General features: G+C 46.2%; 1 protein-coding gene across 3 annotated transcripts; it reads right to left on the bottom strand.

Moving 5' to 3' along the window:
- Positions 1 to 75: 75 nt before the first annotated feature.
- Positions 76 to 19,114, bottom strand: DDX23 (DEAD-box helicase 23). 3 transcript variants are annotated; one of them, XM_066368816.1, is made up of 18 exons: positions 18,999 to 19,114; positions 14,105 to 14,158; positions 13,499 to 13,707; positions 12,994 to 13,098; positions 11,700 to 11,793; positions 11,528 to 11,593; positions 10,466 to 10,604; positions 10,061 to 10,194; positions 9,817 to 9,929; positions 7,454 to 7,597; positions 6,778 to 7,003; positions 6,337 to 6,482; positions 5,408 to 5,585; positions 4,432 to 4,674; positions 3,511 to 3,662; positions 3,178 to 3,286; positions 1,500 to 1,674; positions 76 to 1,062 (listed from the first exon to the last, which is right to left on the bottom strand). In XM_066368816.1, exons 3-18 carry the CDS (start codon positions 13,705 to 13,707, stop codon positions 839 to 841), a joined length of 2,457 nt encoding a protein of 818 aa, XP_066224913.1. In that variant the 5' UTR covers positions 14,105 to 14,158; positions 18,999 to 19,114; the 3' UTR covers positions 76 to 838. The 3 variants fall into 3 exon arrangements, with proteins under 3 accessions (XP_066224913.1, XP_066224914.1, XP_066224915.1); XM_066368817.1 differs by having other exon boundaries at positions 14,105 to 14,193; positions 18,999 to 19,083; XM_066368818.1 differs by lacking the exon at positions 14,105 to 14,158 and having other exon boundaries at positions 18,999 to 19,096.
- Between the last annotated feature and the right edge of the window lie 999 nt (positions 19,115 to 20,113).

Here is a 20,113-nt window from a genome sequence, read left to right as displayed (position 1 = left end):
GTCTTAGCCCATCAGCTGAAAACCTGAGGTACCAGTGAGCACCCGGGAGATGACTTTAGCTAGAACTAGACCATCTTAATATTCATGAATTTATTCTCAGAACATACACACTCATCTTTTCAGAGAATAGAAAACAAATTTCAAATTTCACTCGGTGACTTCAAAATGGACACAGCCAGCTCACCCTGTCCCATATCTACAAAACAGTTCCCTGGGTGAGGAATGCCCAGATACACGGCACCCCTTGGCACAGGGGTTGTGCACAGCTCTAAATGAGGCTCTTGACTTGTTTTATATTCCGCCGCATCCCCATCCGACGCTCTATTCACTGCGCCACCGCCTGGTCAGGCTTTGTTTTATATTCCAAAAGGGCGAATGCTATCAAAATGAGAGTCCAAGGTCCATAATCCTCACAGTACCAGATCCCCGGCCATCTAGGACAACAGTATTGCTGCAGCTCAGCTCACAGTCAAGTCTGTGCCGAAGACGGAAGATGTCCCCTCCTGGCAGCAAGGTTTCTTTCTATTCAGTCTGGGAGGCAATGCCAATTGGCTGCCCCCAATACTGGCAAGAGCCGATGACCCAATGCAGACCCAGAGCCCGCCAGAGGGGAGAGCTGGGCCCAAATCTGCGGTGATTTGTTCTCTCTGCCCCCTGCAGCAGCTTCTGCATCTCGTTTTGCAGCCCCACACTCAGGCCTTCAAAGCTGAACATCCAGGCCAAGGAGTCTGATTGTTTCCTAAGCCCCCATAAGACTGAGGCCCTGGAAAGTGAGATGTGAGGGTCCTGAAGAACAGGCTTCGGAGCCTGCCCTCAAACCTGTGGGAGGAGTGCTGTTTCAGGCAAAGATGGTTTCTTCCCGGCGCTTCTTGGTGAGGATAGTGCCTGGCTTGTGCTGGGCATCTGGGTGGTTAGCTAGCTCTGGGGGGCAGGAGGACACCGGGCTCTCCAGGATGGCCTGCTTCAGCTCATAGAACACAGCAGAGTCCTCTTTGGTGAGGAAGGTGATGGCCACACCACTCTTGCCTGCTCGCCCTGTGCGGCCGATGCGATGGATGTAATCTGAGGAGGGGAGGAGGAATGTCAGGGCACCAGGAGAGAAGCCCTGGTGAGCAGTGTCTGAATCCTCTACTTCTCTTAAAGGCATCATCCTCCCCATACCTCCACAGGCAGTAAATAGAGTTCATGCTGCCTGAACCTGCAGTGCCCACAGTGCTCTCCCCACAACCGCTAATAATGTGGACACCCTACCACACGAAGACTGAGAGGGGCCCAGTTTCATTCTTTCACACACCCCAAAGACAGAGTGCTATCCCAGATCCTGGGACGACACAACCATGTGAGACAGAGTAGGAGCTCTTCTCACTGGGACAAGTGATCCTAGAAGAAGCTGTGAGAGATGGTGGTAGCAGCCTCCTCAGTACAGCATCCCAACTTCAAGTGGGAAGAGTCAAGGAGTCTCCCTTTACACAGACTGCTGTGGCTTTCCTCACACTTACCTTCAATGTTTTTGGCCATATCATAGTTAACCACCATAGATACATCTTGGATGTCGATACCACGACCTGCCACATCTGTAGCCACCAAAATGTCCTTGGCCCCAGCCTTGAGGTTGGACAGAGCAAATTCTCGCTGTTCCTGGCCTTTTCCACCATGCAGCGTACAAGCATTGTACTGTTGGGAGAATGGTGAGGTAAAAAAAGTGCAATGGAATCAAGTAAAGACATAATCAAGTAAGAGGGAATAGGGAGGTGAGAGAAGGTTTCAGAGAGCAGCAGGCAGAAGGGGAAGTAGATAGGAGAAAGAATGAGAGCAGGAGAAAATAAGGAGGCCCTGGCTAGTTGGCTCAGTGGTAGAGTGTTGGTCTGGATGTGTATGTCTTGGGTTTGATTCCTGGTCAGGGCACACAGGAGAAGGGACCATCTGCTTTTCTACCCCTCCTCCTTTCTCTCTCTGTCCCCCTCCTGCAGCCATGGCTTGGTTGGAGCAAGTTGGCCTGGGGTGCTGAGGATGGCTCCATGGCCTCACCTCAGGTGCTAAAATAACTCAGTTGCTGACAACAGAGCAACAGCCCCAGATGGGCAGAGCATCACCAGGTAGGGTGCCTGACCGGGTAGATCCCAGTCAGAGTGCATGCAGGAGTCTGTCTGTCTCTCTGCCTCTCCACTTCTCACTTAAGAAAAAATTTAAAAAAAAGAAAGGAGAGGACAGGTAAGCTGAAGGAAGGGTGGGAAAGATCAGGATATGGAGTGGCATAGAGCCAAGGCAAGGTCAAAGGGAAAATCAGGGGTGAGATGTAGAGCCAGACAAATGAGAAGTAGTCAGAGAAGATGAGGGTGGAAAGCAGGAACCAAGAAGTTTAAGGAAGTTTAAGCACTGAGTGGAAAGGACCCACCCTTGCCCTCAAACACCAGTATCAGGAGTAAAGGGCACTGATTTACATCTTCTTCCTGACCACACTATCCCCTTCCAAACATACCTAAATACAATGAACTCTGACCCAGTCTATTTCACATCCCTAGAGCCTGCCAGGGTAGGTGTCTTAAAACCTCTCCCCGGCCTAGCCCGCTTGGAGGAAGACCCAAGGGAGTTTAGCTGGTACTGACAGAAAGGACAGTTACAGCCACTGACCCAGTCCTTCTAATCCCACCAAACCTTCTTTTTCTCTGTGGCCCCGACTTATTCAATACTGAAGAAGTTCAAAAACGAGTGAGAAATGAAAAGCAAGAGCCACCTGACCAGGCAGTGGTGCAATGGATAAAGCATCAGCCTGGGACACTGAGGACCCAGGTTTGAAACCCCAAGATCACCGGCTTGGGTGCAGGCTCATCCAGCTTGAGTGCGGGGTCACTGGCTTGAGCATGGGATCATAGATATGACTCCATAGTCGCTGGCTTGAACCCAAAGATGCTGGCTTGAGCAAGGGGTCACTGGCTTTGCTTAAGCCCCTGGTCAAGGCACGTATGAGAAGCAATCAGTGAACAACTAATGTGCCGCAACTATGAGTAGATAATTCTCATCTCTCTCCCTTCCTGTGTCTGTCCCCATGTAGGTCTCTCATTAAAAAACAAACAAATAAACAGACAGACAAACAAAAAACTAGAGCCTAGGGGGCCCCCCTAATCTCATAAAGCAGTGCCAAAGAGACCAGACTTTGCCCTCCACTGCCAGACACACCCCCATCTTCTCCAGGGATTTGGCCAAAACATCACAGCCCTTCTTCTGGTTGACAAAAATGATGATGGGTGGATCAAAGCCTTGCTCCAAGATTGCCAGCAGCTTTTTCCTGGAAAGAAGAGGAGAAAAATGAGATGCATAATACTTCCCACTCCAAGTGAAATAGCCAACCTTGATCTAAAAACATCGATTCCAGGCTCCTCAAAGCCCATGGCATCCTCAATAGGAAAACAGAAGCTCTTCAACAAAGCAGAACAATTGCCCTCTGGTCACCACTCACCCTGAAAGAGCCCCTTCTCCATCCCGTTTCCCCTGTCTCAGCTGCCCCCATACCTCTTCTCTGACTCTGACATGAGAAAGACCTTCTGTTCCACACGTTCATGAGGCTTGCCTGCAGAGCCAATGTACACCACAGCAGGTCGCCGAAGATAGCTCCGGGCCAGACGCTCCACAGCTGGGGGCATGGTGGCCGTGAACATGACCGTCTATGAAAACAGGAGGCTCAGCCTTGGGCCCAGGAAGACGCAATCACATATCCTACCATCACCACAGGCAGCACAGCCCAGGCTGAAGAATCGAAATGAGCCACAGTGTAAACTTTCATAGCCACCACCTTAGTAAACAGTGTCCTTTGCCTTCCCACTTCTTTCTTTAGTATCTGTACTTGACATCTTTTTTTTTTTTTTTTTTTACAGAAACAGGGAGTCAGAGAATGGGATAGGTAGGGACAGACAGACAGGAACGGAGAGGGATGAGAAGCATCAATCATCAGTTTTTCGTTGCTACACCTTAGTTGTTCATTGATTGCTTTCTCATATGTGCCTTGACTGGGGGGCTACAGCAGACCGAGTGACCCCTTGCTTGAGCCAGCGACCTTGGGTTCAAGCTGGTGAGCTTTTGCTCAAACCAGATGAGCCCGCACTCTAGCTGGCAACCTTGGGGTCTCGAACCTGGGTGCTCCGCATCACAGTCCGACACTCTATCCACTGCGCCACTGCCTGGTCAAACACTTGACATCTTATGACAGAAGAGCTGAGAGCAGTTGCCACCATCTATGCTGGGTGGCACCAGGACTGCTTGGAATCATTTTTCCGGGGCTAAGCTAAACGGCTATAGTTAGGACAGTCAGAAGGCTAAACAGGCAGGCCTCACCATTTAGGAAACAAGTACTCTGGGCCCACCTAAGACAAGGAGGGCTGGTCTGAGAGCAGGTTTGCCAACTTGCCCGACTCCAGCTCAGGGAAGCAGGCTCACCTGGCGGTACTTATGTTTTCCTGACTCAAAGTTGGCCAACATCTTCTCAGGGTCCTCTGCCTCATCCGTGTCTGGCTTCTGATTGCTGACAGGCATGTGCTCCAGGATCTTCTGGACGTCTGGCTCAAAGCCCATGTCAATCATCCTATCCGCCTCATCCAGAACCACGTAGGTACAGCGGCTTAGCACCAGATAGCGATTTTCCAGCACATCAATCAGACGTCCTGGGGTAGCGATCACAATCTGGGGGGTACCATGGAATCATATATAGCCCCAGCAAGTAACCCCTTCTTCTCCCTTCCCTAAACTATCCACCCACTTGGACAACAGAAAACCAATGCTAAGTAACTTGGACCCCAACCTCTAATTATGTTTGGCAATGAAGGTTCCTGAGAACTAGCACAAAACCACTTGTTGCCATTTCAGATTTTTCCAGGACGAAGGGTTTCTGAATAAGATACAGGGGTTAAACAGAGGAGACAAAATCAGAAGGAACCTTCTTAGAAGAAAGAGACAAAGGGATACTGTGGAAGGAGTTAGGTAAAATGATTACACTAAGAAGTTTGCAGAAAATTCAATTCCTACATCAAACTTCTTATAAAAAGCTCTCCTTCTCTATTCTGAGAAGGTGGCAACACACAGCATCAATGACTTGGTCTGGTGGAGTGATTAAGAGCCCAGAATCTGAACAATGGACACAGCTCTGCCCATTGCCAGCTGTGTGTGACTGTGGACAAGTTGTTACCCTGAGCCTCAGCTTCATTTGTAAAATGGAGATTCCTCCACCTACTCTCATGGTTGTGAGAATTAACAATGCTCAAGTACAATCCCTGGTGCATAAGTTCTTAATATAACAGTACATCTATATAAACCAGCCCTTTTCTTCATTTGACTGGATGTCTGACAGAAACTAGAATCAGAGCCCCAGAAAAGCACAGCCCAAATGGCGGGCTGGCTACTGGCCAGGTGAACAAACCTCGCAACCCATGCGCAGTCTGAAGCCCTGGTCTTCTCTGGAGATGCCGCCAATGACAGCCACAGTGCGGATGCCTAGTGGCTTCCCAAACTTGATGGTCTCTTCCTCAATCTGCTGAGCCAACTCACGAGTGGGGGCCAGGATGATAGCATAAGGGCCTTGGTCTGACTCTTCGATCCTGTGGTAAATGGGGCATCCCACAGTTTCATGAGCTTTGGTTCCCATCCAATCATAAACAGGAACAAGACAAAGTCACACTTAAGGACAGCTATGGAATGCAGACGGTGATGGGAAGAGGGTGCAGTGATTCCTTAAAAGTCAGAGACTCTGGGGCCCTGGCCGGTTGGCTCAGCGGTGGAGCGTCCGCCTGGCGTGCGGGGGACCCGGGTTCGATTCCCGGCCAGGGCACATGGGAGAGGTGCCCATTTGCTTCTCCACCCCCCCCCCCTCCTTCCTCTCTGTCTCTCTCTTCCCCTCCCGCAGCCGAGGCTCCATTGGAGCAGGGATGGCCCGGGCACTGGGGATGGCTCCTTGGCCTCTGCCCCAGGCGCTGGAGTGGCTCTGGTCGTGGCAGAGCATCACCCCCTGGTAGGCAGAGCATCGCCCCTGGTGGGCGTGCCGGGTGGATCCCAGTCGGGCGCATGCGGGAGTCTGTCTGACTGTCTCTCCCCGTTTCCAGCTTCAGAAAGGTACAAAAAAAAAAAAAAGTCAGAGACTCTGGGATAGCCAAGTTCTCCAGGGAGTGTTCAAAGCCAGCAATAAAATCACACACTTCTCTGATATTATGATCCAGTTATCCCCTATTATCTGGCTCAGACTAAAGAATGGGCTTCTGACTATAGACTTAAAAAGAAAACCAAACACTCATTTATCACTTTAACCACCCCTACCTAGTCAAACCCACTCCAACTGCTGTCAGATGACCTCACCTGTCAATTTTGGGAAGAGTAGTGATCCAGACCAGCAACGGAATGAGGAAGGCTGCTGTTTTGCCACTGCCAGTCTCAGCCACACCAATGATGTCACGATTCTGTAGCCCAATGGGAATTGCCTGACGCTGGATAGGTGTTGGTTCCTGCGGTGACCCAGAGAGAGTAATGGGTACAGGCAGAATTATAGTACTTGGGCTACTACTGTTAACAGTGGGCACATATGCTAGCACAATGAGAGGACGTCAAACACGGTTCATAGGAATGGGGACCTGAGAAGAAACACAATCACCAAAGGCCAATACTTCCACCAGAAAGTAACAGACAATATTACCTTGTTGTCCACTTACAGAGAAGGCACCATATAATCAAGGAACAAAGTCTGTATCCCTTACAACACAGGGACATACCAGGTCTTTGGACCAATCTGCCACTCCTTACCTTGTAGCCACACTTATCAATGACCTCCAAGATATGTGGGGGCAGAGAAGAGTCTTTCCAGGATCGGATGGGATTAGGGATCTTGCCACCTTTGGTGGTAATACTGTAGTCCTCACGGAAGATCCGCCAGTCCCTGTCTGTCATCTCATCTAACTTCTTCTGGGACCAATGACGATCATCCCAGCGCTGCTTGGCTTCCTTCTTACGAAGTTTGCGAAGTCTTGCTCTGGAGAAGATTCATGAAGAATAGGTGAGACTGGCTCTGGCCAGTTGGCTCAGCGGTAGAGCGTCAACTAGTACGAGGAAGTCCCAGGTTTGATTCCCGGTCAGGGCACACAGGAAAGGCAACCATCTGCTCCCCCACCCCCACTTCTCTCTCTCTCTCTCTTCTCCTCCCACAGCCATGGCTCGATTGATCCGAGCACATCTGCCCCAGATGCTGAGCATGGCTCCATCAAACCTCCACCTGACGCGCTAAAAATAGCTCGGTTGCAAGCAGCCCCAGATGAGTAGAGCATCAGCCCCAGACGGGGGTTGCCAGGTGGATCCCAGTCAGGGTGCATGCGGGAGTCTCTGTATTTCCCCTCTCACTTAAAAAAAAAAGTGGGATCAGTATCCCCAATTCTTTTCTGTACACTCCGGGCTCTGCCCAACCACCTCAGCCCTGACCACTCACTCCTCCTGCTCCTTTTCTTCCAGTGTCCGCCTCTTCTCCATTAGGTCTCCATAGAAACGTGACTGCTCTCGTTTCTGCTGCTTTAGGTCAATGCCTGCAATGAAGCCTCGCCCCAACAACTGCACCTGGTGCCGTTCTTTGTACCTGGGATTGAGACAGAGAAAGAAAAAAGGAGCTGTTACAGCAGGAGGGAAGGGCAGACTACTAGTATGCACCGTTCCCCTTCCTAGCCAGGATCTTTCCTCACCCAGAGGGTTAGCTGGCTGATGGTTTAGCAATCTCCCCATCCCCGCTTATCTTACTTCTATTTCTGTAGTCACTAGTTCTGTCTAGAACTGCTTAGTTTAAAAGACCTAGTTTAGATAACCACCTGAATGGGTGAAGATATTCACCGACAGTACATCAGATGAGAGATTATTATCCTAAATATATGTAGAACTCACACAACCTAACACCAAAAAGGCAAACAATTTGAGTAAAAAAATGAACAGAGGACCTGAACAGACATTTCTCCAAACAGGACATACAAATCACCAACAGACATATAAAAGGATGTTCAACATCACTCCTCATTAGGGAAATGCAAATCAAAACCACAATGAGATATCACCTCACAACTGTCAGAAAGCCTGTGATAAAAAAATAAACAGCACTGGCCAGGTAGCTCAATTGGTTAGAGCATTGTCCCAATACGCCAAGGTTGCAGGTTTGATCCCCGGTCAGGGTACATACCAGAACCAACCAATGAGTGCATAAATAGGTGGAACAACAAATCAGTGTTTCTCTCTAAAGTTAAAAAAAAAATAACAAGTGTTGAGGATCATTCAGACAAAAGGGAACTTTTATGTACTGTTTGGTAGTAATACAAATTGATGTAGCCACTATGGAAAACAGTACGAAGTTTCCTCAAAAAATTAAAAATAGCCTGACCAGGTGGTGGTGCAGTGGATAGAGCATCGGACTGGGATGCAGAGGACCCAGGTTCGAAGTCACAAGCTTGAGCGCAGGCTCATCTGGTTTGAGCAAAAGCTCAACAGCTTGGACCCAAGGTCACTGGCTTGAGCAGGGATTACTCGGTCTGCTGAAGGCCCACGGTCAAGGCACATATAAGAAAGCAATCAATGAACAACTAAGGTGTCGCAACAAAAAACTGATGATTGATGCTTTTCATCTCTCTCCGTTCCTGTCTGTCCCTGTCTATCCCTCTCTCTAACTCTGTCTCTGTAAAAAAATAAAATAAAATTTGTTTAAAAAAATAACAAACAAACAATTAAAAATAGAACTACCATACCAAGCAATCCTACTTGTGGGTACTATCCAAAGACACCCAAAACACTAACTGGATAAAATATATGCTCCCTTCTGGTCACTGCAGCATTATTTACAATAGACAATATATGGAAGCAACCTAAGTGTCCATCAATAAACAACTATATAAAAGAAGATGTGGTACTTATATACAATGGAATATTACTCGGCCATAAAAAAAACTTTACCATTTGCAAAACATGGAGGGACTTAGAGGTTATTATCCTAAATGAAGTCAAACAGAGAAAGACAAATACCATATGATTTTACTTATATGTGGACTCTAAAAAAACAAAATAAATTAACAAACAAAACAGAAACAAACTCATAGATACAGAGAATAAACTTATGGTTGCCAGATAAAAGGGGGTTTGAGAGATTAGGTGAAAAGGTGAAGGGATTAAGAAGTACAGATTGGCCTGACCAGGCGGTGGCACAGTGGCTAGAGCATCAGACTGGGATGCAGAGGACCCAGGTTCGAGACCCCGAGGTTGCCATCTTGAGTACAGGCTCATCCGGTCTGAGCAAAAGCCCACCAGCTTGAATCCAAGGTCGCTGGCTCTAGCAAGGGGTTACTTGGTCTGCTGAAGGCCCACGATTAAGGCACATATGAGAGAGCAATCAGTGAACAACTAAGGTGTTGCAACGCGCAATGAAAAACTAATGATTGATGCTTCTCATCTCTCTCCGTTCCTGTCTGTCTGTCCCTGTCTATCCCTCTCTCTGACTCACTCTCTGTCTCTGTAAAAAAAAAAAAAAGTACAGATTGGTAGTTACAAAACAGTCATGGGGCTGGTCCGATGGTAGTGGGTTATCAGAACTTAGTAACTTAGTGTCACAAAACAGTCCTAGGATGTAAAGTACAGCACAGGGAAAATACTCAGCACTATTATAATAACTATGTATAGTGTCAGGTGGGTACTAGACTTATCCAGGGGTTCACTTCATAAGTTATGTAAATATCTAACCACTATGCTGTACACCTGAAATAAATACAATATTGAATGCCAATTGCAAAAAAAAAAAAGACTTAGTTTAGGCCAAAAGCCACTCACAGTGGGTTGTAGTCAATGGATGTATCCTCAGATGCATCCCACTCAAAGACAAACTTGCGGTCATTGAGATGCCTTGTTCGGCGCCGCTTCTTAATGCCTCCCAGGTAACGCTCCTGCCCATGGACAGAACACAGAGTCCATCAAGCTCAAGGCCCAAAGCTCACATACAGAGATCAGAACGGCCAAATAATTAAACCTCATTTTTGTGTGTGGGTGGAACTACAGACAGAGCTGAGGCCTGCACCTTAATGGCATGCAGTTCCTTGCTCTTATCCTTCTCCTCCCGGATCTTCTGCCGTCCTTCCTCATCCTCATTTCCATTGGTCTCCCGCTCCATCCTCTCCCTGCGTTCCCGACGTTCCCGTTCCTGAGGGTCTTCTGCAGACCAAAGAGAGCAAAGCTGCAGAAGAACTCAGTAGAAAAAAAAATAGCATAGAGATCCAGACAGTGGACACCCGACAAGAAAAAAGGAGGATTTGTGATACATGGGAAGTGGAGATATAACAAAAAGATTCTTTTTTCATAAACTTCCCCATCCTTTCCTCTTCCAAACTCCAGAACAAACGGGTTTCTAGCTCTCTTCAGTGACACTAACCCTATCCCACCCTTTCCAATCCATCCTAGGGGATATGGGAGTAGGAAAACGAACCCAACATTTTCCTGCCCAAGTCTTGAAACTGTTTTCTTTTTTTCCTCTCTTCTTCAAGCATCTTCTGCCTCTCTTCCACCTCCTGCTGTCGTCGCTTCAGGGCTTCAGCTTCTCGTTCTGCTTTAGAAAGGAACTTGGGCTACAAAACAGATTGGAACTATAAACAAAGGCTCTGGAAGCAGGGTATCATCACATCACTGATGGGAGATGGCAGGGAGCCTGAAAATATTTGCTCAGGCATTAAATTTGTTAAGGAAAACACCAACAGGCCTAGGATCCTGTTATGGGCTGTACTATGTCCTCGTCAAGATGCATATATGGAAGTCCTAACCCCCTAGGACCTCAAAATGTGACTGTATTTGGAGACAGGGCCTTTAAAGAGGACCCAAGGTAAAATGGGGCTCTTAGGGTAGACCCTAATCCAATCTGACTGGTGTCCTTATAAGAAGACAAAATTTGGCTATGGCCTGTTGGCTCAGTTGTAAAATGTTGGCCTAGCGTGTAAGTGTCCTGGGTTTGATTCCTAGTCAGGACACACAGGAAAAGAGACCATCTGCTTCTCTACCTCTCCCTCTCCCCTTTTTTCTCTCTGTCTCTCTATCCCTCCTGCAGTCATGACTCAACTGGTTCAGACACACAGACCACAGGCACTGAGGATGGCTCCATGGAACCTCCTTATTGGCACTTAAAATAGCTCAGTTGCAAGCATCAGCCCCAGACAAGGGTTGCAGGGTGGATCCTGTTCCGGGCACATGCAAGAGTCTGTCTCTCTATCTCCCCTCCTCTCACTTGGAAAGAAAGGGAAAAAAAGAAAAGATTTGGTCACACAGAGATACACCAGGGCCATGCATGCACAGAGGGAAGACCATGTGAAGACAGAGAAGACATTCATCTACAAACAAGGAGAGAGGCTTCAGAAGAAACAACCCTACTGCCACCGTGATCTCAGACAACTAGCCTCCAGAATGGTGAGTACATTAGTTTTTGTTGTTTAAGTCACCCAGTCTGTGGTGTTTACTTATGGTAGCTCTAGCAGACTAATACAGACCCCCAAGTTCTTACCTTAGCCTCAGCTTCTTCCTCAGCCTTTTTCTTGGCCAGAAGTTCCTCCAGGGATAATGGCTGGGCCTAAAGATAAACACAGGATCAGTCCATAATGTCCCTCTCCCTTTGAAGATCACAAAATTGGACTTGAATTCAAGATGAAGATGAGAAAACCCTTCCTCCTGCTTACCTTAGGCTTCTTATCACCATGTTCGTCCTCTTCATCCTTCTTAGAGTCTCTGTCTTTCCGAGATTTAAAATCTTTTCCTCGTCCAGGAGATAAACTTTAAGGAAAAATAAACAGAAAAGGTCCATACTGTTGTCTTATCCCAGCTCATGAAAGAGGTTCAAGCTGACCCCAAAAAGAGGGTGGAAGTTTTCTCATGACTCAGCAAGACTGGCCCAATGGTCATACACCAGGCTGGGAAGCTCCCTTTGTAGCATGGTCACTCTGCCTACTCTGAAACCTAATGATGGCCCTGTCTGGGCCCAAATCTACATGAATATCCTTTTCTGAAACTAATTTGTTCTGGCAAGTGGGTCTTCACTACTGATGTCAAAAATATTTCCTCCAAATAGCAGTTGCACATTGAAGGAAAAAAAATCCTGCTTTATGCCCTGGCCAGTGACTCAGTGGATAGAATGTCATATGAACATCTTGGGTTTGATTTCCATCAGGGCCCACAGAAGAAGTGACCACTTGTTCTCCCCACTTCCATCTCCCCCTTCTTTCCCTCTTCCCCTCCCAGTTTAAGCATGGCCCTGGGCACTGAGAATAGCTCAGTTGGTCCAAGTGCGTCAGCCTTGGGCACTGAGGATAGCTCAGTACTCGAGCAACGACCCCAGACGGGGGTTGCCGGGTGGATCCCGGTAGGGGTGCATGAGGAAGTCTGCCTCACTACCTTCCCTCTTCTCATCTTTAAAAAAAAATTTCTGCTTTATAATACACAATGAATTTAGCCTGCACGGCCACCCATATACACCCTTCCCAGATACTGCTATATATGTCCTTACCCCATTTTCCTTCCCACTAGTCACAGCAATCCTTTTCCCACATCTGCTATAAACTTAAGTTACAAAAGATCTCAATCAACTCCACAGTGTTTGTTATAAGAATTCTGTCCTTTGCCCTGAATTCTAACTATATACTCAGAGTGAAACAAACTTTGCACAGAAAGTTTCCAGAAGGAAGATATCAAGATACTGGGGCATTAAGCTATCCCAACAAATCTATGGAGCTAAAGGAATGTTTTGTAGGCTGGCAACCATTTCAAACTAATTTTTAAATTGTAAGAACAAGCTGATTGACCCTCAGAGGGCTGTAACTTCACTGATTGGTTATACTTTTGAAAGAAACCTCTGAAGTAACTACCAATAGAATCCACTAAGAAAATTTAACTTTTCTACAAAGCTGAGCCAGCTCAGATGCAGAGAGAAGGAAATGGGAGCATTCCCCTAAAGCCCTCTCTCATTCCTTTAGGTACCTGGATCGTTTTCGGTCCTTGTCTCGTCTGTGCCCATCCTTATCCCGATCTCGGTCTTTCTTATTCCGATCCCGCTCCTTCTCTCGTTCTCTGTGCCGTCGTTCTCTGAAGACAACAAATTTAAGAAATCACTTGTCATTTCCAGAGTGTCCTGCTTCATTGCAACCCTAAGAAGGTTCTCATTATCTTTTCTCCCCAAAGTAAACTTTTACAAATTAGGGAATGTATTTCTTGGGGAAGGAATGAGGGGATTCTAAGATCTTACAGCTCAGAGTTATACTGCTAAGTATTGATGGCAATAATAGACCATGGATTATGTGAACAGATGAGCTATCTATGGACTTTGATCTAAAAAGTTCCCTCTTAACCTTTTGAGAATGTCACTAGGTGTAAAGAAAAATGTGAACACTAATGTCCTAAATCCTAGAGGTATCAGAAGAACCAAGAATGAAGAAGTTTGAAATGTACTCCCTTTCCATGTAACAAACATTAAAAGTTACTTCACCTTTCCGTAGACTTGGACCGGGAACGGGAGCGAGACCGGCTGCCCCCTCGACGCCTATCCCTTGACCGATGCCGCTTCCTATCTTTAGATGGGGAAGATTTCCGGTCCCTGTCTCTATCCCGCTCTCTGTCAGGTGTCCGAGATCGCTTCCTTTCCTCCTTGGAAGGTGACACATCACGGTCCTTCTTGTCAGCCAGCTCTCCTGCCATCTGTCATGAGTAAGAGGAGTACCTATTATGTACTAGGTACTGCTCTCAACTGTTCAAATATAATGTACTTAATCTCAAAACCACGCTATGAGGCAGATATACTGATATGCCTACTTTACAGATGAGGAAACTGAAGCTCAGGTATATAAAGTAACTTGCCAAAAGACACACAAGTGATGAGTGGCAGAGTTCCAGGCAGTCTGGCTCCAGAGGCCCACTTTTATTCATTAGACTATTCTGCCTTTCTTTGTGTGTGATTCATTTTTGTATATATTCATTTCAAAAAATATACAATGAATATACCTTATTTTAAAAATTAGACTGCAAGAGTATTAAAAAACATTTTAGTGAATGAATAGTGTACTAGCTATCTCTAGAAACATCCAGTATTTCTTACCTCAGGAGTTCTTTAGGTCTGCCAGCCCACCAGGATCAGTCAACGCATGAACATCTAAGAGAGAAGTTCTCTTGAACTCATAATGAAAGCTCAAAAGATGGAAGGGGGTGAGTTTAACTTTGAGATTTGGCATTATAATCAGCACTCTGAAGGAAAAACCAAATGTAAATGGGGAAACCGAAAGGTATTTCTAGTTATGCAATGGGAAAAACTTGAAGGGTATAATAGGACCTCCAGGAACTTTTTTTTTGCAACATCCTATGGATTGATAATTATTTCAGAAGAAAGAAAGGTATATGCCAAAACTACAGGTCATAGACATTCTGACACTCCGTACTCAAGAGTTTCAGCCTTGATCATTACCCAGTCCCATGAAAGGTTTGAGCAGGAATTTGTCCTGTTCCCCGGGAAACACTGAACACTACGCCACATTGTCAGCTGTCCTTCACACTACAAAATCTACTTGTTTCTTTTACTAAAACAGCAGCAAGTCTGAATCTGCCTCTACCCCATCATTATCATCATCATCAACATCATCATCATCACCACCTCTAACACCTGGGGTGCATTTCTCAGAACTTATTTTATCCCCAGATGGGTCAGCTAGAATATCATCACTTCCTAAAGCTTTAGTTTGCAACCCCCCTTTCTCATGTCATTCCCTGCCATATATCTTTATGAAAGGGGAATTTGTAAAAAATAAATAAATAAATAAACAAGTAGCACTTTCAAAAGGTGGAAAAACAACCCATTTTATCTCACAATTGGCTGAGAAATGACTGAATGTTCTATATCATACATCATGCATTATCACATGGACATTATACTGATGTTCTTCCACGTATAGTCCTAAGAAAACACTCCAGAAGAAAGTATTTTCTCTATAAAGCATCTCAGACATTATTTATTCTTTCAACAAATATTCATTGAGCACCTTGTCAGTGCCAGAAACTGTTCTGTGTACTGGAGAGATACCTGTAAACAAAACAAAGTCTCAGATCTCTAACACTTAAATTCTAGTGAACCAGGCAACATTTACGCAGAAAGATAAGAGAATTTCAAATAGTAATGGAACTAATGGAAGAGAATAAAACAGAGTGATATAACGGGGAGGGGTATGAATGAGAGATGAGAAGTCAGAAAAGAATTTTTTAAATAACATGTAAGCTGAAATTTGAATGATAGAAAAGAGAGCCTGCAAAGATTAGGAAAGAACTTACTGGGTAGAAGCACTGGGCAGGAATTAGCTTAGCATGTTTGCCAATTAAAAACAGACTTGTGCCTGACCAGGCGGTGGCGCAGTGGATAGAGCGTGGGACTGGAATGCGGAAGGACCCAGGTTCGAGATCTGGAGCTCACCAGCTTGAGCACGGGCTCATCTGGTTTGAGCAAAAAGCTCACCAACTTGGACCCAGTGTCGCTGGCTCCAGCAAGGGGTTACTGAGTCTGCTGAAGGCCCACGGTCAAGGCACATATGAGAAAGCAATCAATGAACAACTAAGGTGTTGCAACGAAAAACTGATGATTGATGCTTCTCATCTCTCTCCATTCCTGACTGTCTGTCTCTAATTTCTCTCTCTCTCTCTCTCTGTCCCTGTAAAAAAAAACAACAAACCAACAACAACAAAAAAACAGACTTGTATGGCTGAGTGGCAGTGACCAAAGGAAAAGACTGATTCAGGAGTTCTGATACAGTGTCGACCTGGAACACTGAGGTCCCTGGTTCAAAACCCCAAGGTTGCTAGCTTGAGTGCTAGCTTGTCAGCTGACACGCAGGGTCACTGGCTTGAGCATGCGATCACTGACATAATTCCATGGTCACTGGCTTGAGCTCAAATGTTTCTGGCTTGAAGCCCAAGTTCACTGGTTTGAGCAAAGGGTCACTGGCTTTGCCCCTGGTCAAGGCACGTATGAGAAGCAATTAATGAACAACTAAAGTGAAGAAACTACAAGTTGATGCTTCTCTTTCTCTCTCCCTCGCTCTCTCCCTTCCTGTCTCTCTCAAAATAAAATAAAATAAAAATAAAGAGTTCAATGAGGAAGGCAGGATTCAATCATAGAAATGTTTTAGGCCAGGGTAAAGGAACTTGGATTTTAATCTAACTGCAACAGGAACCTTAGGATAATATTAAACAGGAAGTGATGTGATTTACTTTTATATTAAAATTTTTTTTTATTGATTTAGAGACAGAGAGAAACATCAATTTTTTGTTACACTGATTGATACATTCACTGCTTGTTTCTTTACGTGCCCTGACCAGGACAGAACCTGTAACCTTAGTGTAGCAGGACAATGTTCCAACCAAGATACATGGCCAGGGCCTACTTTACATTTTTCTTTTTCTTTTCTTTTCTTTTTTTTTTTTTTTACAGGGACAGAGAGTCAGAGAGAGGGATAGATAAGGACAGACAGGAACGAAGAGAGATGAGAAGCATCAATCATTAGTTTTTCGTTGTGACACCTTATTGTTCATTGACTGCTTTCTCATAAGTGCCTTGACCGCCGGCCTTCAGCAGACCAAGTAACCCCTTGCTCGAGCCAGAGACCTTGGGTCCAAGCTGGCGAGCTTTCTGCTCAAGCCAGATGAGCCCGCGCTCAAACTGGCAACCTCGGGGTCTCGAACCTGAGTCTTCTGCATATCAGTCTGATGCTCTATCCACTGTGCCACCGCCTGGTCAGGCTACTTTACATTTTTTAAAAAAATTACTTGATGACTTGCAAAAAACTACATAGTAGGAAAGCAAGAGTGGAAACAGAACCACTGAGAATGCTATTATAGTGATCTAGGCAAGAAATGACAGTGGCCCTGGCCAGATAGCTTGGGTGGTTACAGCATCTTCCAGATAAGCAGGGGTGCTGGTTCAATCCCTGGTCAGGACACATATGGAAACAGATTAATGTTTCTGTCTCTCCTTCCTTCTTTCCTCTCTCTAAAATCATTTTTTTTTTTAAAAAAAAAAGAGAGAGAGAGGCCCTGGCCGGTTGGCTCGGTAGTAGAGCGTCGGCCCAGCGTACAGGAGTCCCAGGTTCGATTCCCGGCCAGGGCACACAGGAGAAGCGCCCATCTGCTTCTCCACCCCTCCCCCCTCCTTCCTCTCTGTCTCTCTCTTCCCCTCCCTCAGCCAAGGCTCCACTGGAGCAAGTTGGCCCGGGCACTGAGGATGGCTCTGTGGCCCTCTGCCTCAGGCGCTAGAATGGCTCTGATTGCGGCAGAGCGAAGCCCCAGATAGGCAGAGCATTGCCCCCTGGTGGGCATGCCGGGTGGATGCCGGTCGGGCGCATGCGGGAGTCTGTCTGACTGCCTCCCTGCTTCCAACTTCAGAAAAATACAAAAAATAAAAAATAAAAGAGAGATGACAATGGCTTGTTCTAGAAGAGTGGCAATGGAAATGAAGAGTAGACAGCTTCAGGGTATACTTTGAAAGTCAAGCTGACAAGACTAATTAAAGGAAAAAGGCAGAAGGGACACAAAGATAGCTCCTAAATTTATGGTTTGAGCAACCTAATGGTTCATGGTGCCATTAGTGACAGGGAAGAATGGGGGAAAAGAAGATTTAGGAGGAAATCAGAAGTTTCATCTTGGTCATGTCAATAAAAAAATGAAGTGGAGATTGCAGGAAGGCAGTTGAAAATACAATTCTTAAATTCAGAAGTGAGACCCTGGAGACAAAAATTTGAGTCATCAATATAGAGATGGCTTTTAAAGCCAAGGGATACTAAGTGATTTTACTTAAGTAGGCCGTATGGTTAAAGAAGAGAAAAACAAGAAGAGAATGCATGACGGAACTCTGGAACACTATACACTTAGAGATCAAACACAGGAGGAGACAGAGGAGAAGATGGAAAGAAGCTAAAACCAGTGAGAAAGAAGGAAGAATAAAGTAAATTAAAAGAAAGGAGGAAAAAAGTGATTTCCATGATCTGGAAATCACAGAAGCCAAAACGCATTTCAAGGAGGTTGTGGTTAACTGTGTCACATAGAGTAAGACCAATAGACAAAGGAGTGATGAACGTTGCATTTGGAAAAAATATAGATGATTGGTAACCTTGACAAGAGCTGTTTCAACGGCACTGGGGAAGAAGCCGGAGTGGAGTGAGTTTAAAAAGAATGAGAAGTGAGAAGACAGTAAACATAGCCCAACTTTTATTATAAGTTCTACTTATCACAGGCACACTCTAGACACTGCTTCCCAGAGCGTCCCTTGCAAATCTCCGTATTTTTGAGTCCCTCAGTTCTTGTAGAGAAGGGGCACAGTCACTTTTTGAAGTTTTTGTCAAACATCTACTACATACAAGAACCGTGCTATGTGCTGTGTGAGATAATCAGGAAGACCCGGTCCACAGGAAGATTACAGAATAGAGTTTAGGAGACACATACCCAGATGAAGGTTCAGATGAAGTACTTATTACATGAGTTTGAAGAAGTTTCCTTTCATTTGTAAGATGGGCAGAGGAAGTGGCTCTTGGGCATTTAAGTATAGGTAGAATTTAACGACGTGTAATTGAGGGTGCAGAAAGTAAGTCATTCCTCGCAAAAGAAATAATACAGGAGGCGCAGAAGCGGGAAAGCATGACTGGAGAAAGTCAAGAGTTCTAGTTAGGCTGGAGCAAATGCTACTCAGAACAAGGTCAGACGGGGGTTATCACAGGTGCTGTGCCATGGGCAAAGGTCTGGCCTGTAACAACTTCAGGGACTTGGCCTGTGCTCCCAGGAGCCAACACAACCCGCTGGGGCCCGCGCCCCTTCGCTCCGGTCGCCTACAGCTTTCCGGGTTCGTGCCCCTTCTGAGGCGTTCGTCCCCGCCTGGTCCCGGAGGCAGGGGTCACCGCCGTGACTCCACTCTCGCCCTCTCTGCAAGCTCGTAGGAACCGCCTCCATCGCCCGGGACTCACCACTCTGACTCTGAACCGCCCAACGCGGCCTCAACGTCGTCGAGCAGTCGCCATCTTTCCCTTTTCCTGGTTGCTGTGATGCACCCACTGACCGCGCGGCAAGCTGGGAAGGCGAGTTCCTGATACTGAGCTGCGCTGACTAACAGCGAGAGACTGAGAACCACCAATCCCAGAATGCAAGGTGCGAGCGCCAACCCCGAGCCGCGGAATCCGCTGGGAAATGTAGTTCGCCAAACATTTGAGTCAGCCAAAGGAGGAGTTTTCCGTGGGTAGACTTCCGCAGAAGATCCTCTCCCTGTGTGGTCATCCTGGAATATGCTTGCAGTTCTTCCTAGAAACTGCAGTTAACGACTATCATGGCTTGTAGCTTACAACCCTTCATGGAGAAGCGTTTTATTTAAAAATCTGTGAAATACCCTGACCAGGCGTTGGCGCAGTAGATAGCGCGTCGGACTGGGATGCGGAGGACCTAGGTTCGAGACCCCGAGGTCGCCAGCTTGAGCGCGGGCTCAAGGCTCATCTGGCTTGAGAAAAAAGAAAAAAGCTCACCAGTTTGAACCCAAGGTCGCTGGCTTGAGCAGCGACTTTTTTTAAAAAAAGGGGTTATTCGGTCTGCTGAAGGCCTGCGGTCAAGGCACATATGAGAAAGCAATCAATGAACAACTAAGGTGTCATAATGAAAAACTGATGATTGATGCTTCTCATCTCTCTCTATCTCTGTCCCTGAAAAAAAAAAAAAAAAAAAAAAAAGGTACTTTAAAAAAATCTGCGAAATAGGTTATTAGTCCCATTTTATAGATGAACATACTAAAAGTTAGATTACAGGTGTAACCGAGTATTTCACAATGAAAGTGGGACTATTACCTGACCTGTTGGTGGCGCAGTGGATAAAGTGTCGACCTGGAAATGCTGAGGTCGCCGGTTCAAAACTCTGGGCTTGCGTAGTCAAGGCACATATGGGAGTTGATGCTTCCAGCTCCTCCACCCACCCACCCCCACCCACCCCCCGTCTCTCTCTCTACCTCTCTAAAATGAATAAAATTTTTTTAAAAAGTGGGGCTATTCATTGTGCGGGAATCTCCCAGGTTTAGGAAGACATTTTAGCAACCCACGAT

This window comes from Saccopteryx leptura, chromosome 2 (genome assembly GCF_036850995.1).
Source record: "Saccopteryx leptura isolate mSacLep1 chromosome 2, mSacLep1_pri_phased_curated, whole genome shotgun sequence".
Lineage (NCBI taxonomy): Eukaryota > Metazoa > Chordata > Mammalia > Chiroptera > Emballonuridae > Saccopteryx > Saccopteryx leptura.
Note: the sequence above shows the minus strand (reverse complement) of the source record. Positions and strands in the feature narration are given on the sequence as shown.

Bases quoted from the DNA above. Each gene is read 5' to 3' on its own strand.
- DDX23 (XM_066368816.1), bottom strand. From the start codon at position 13,707: ATGGCAGGAGAGCTGGCTGACAAGAAGGACCGTGATGTGTCACCTTCC. The intron at 7,004-7,453 runs GTGAGTGGTCAG...AATCTTCTCCAG, and splicing joins GAAGAAAAGGAGCAGGAGGA to AGCAAGACTTCGCAAACTTC. The intron at 4,675-5,407 runs GTTTGTTCACCT...GGTACCCCCCAG, and splicing joins GACTGCGCATGGGTTGCGAG to ATTGTGATCGCTACCCCAGG.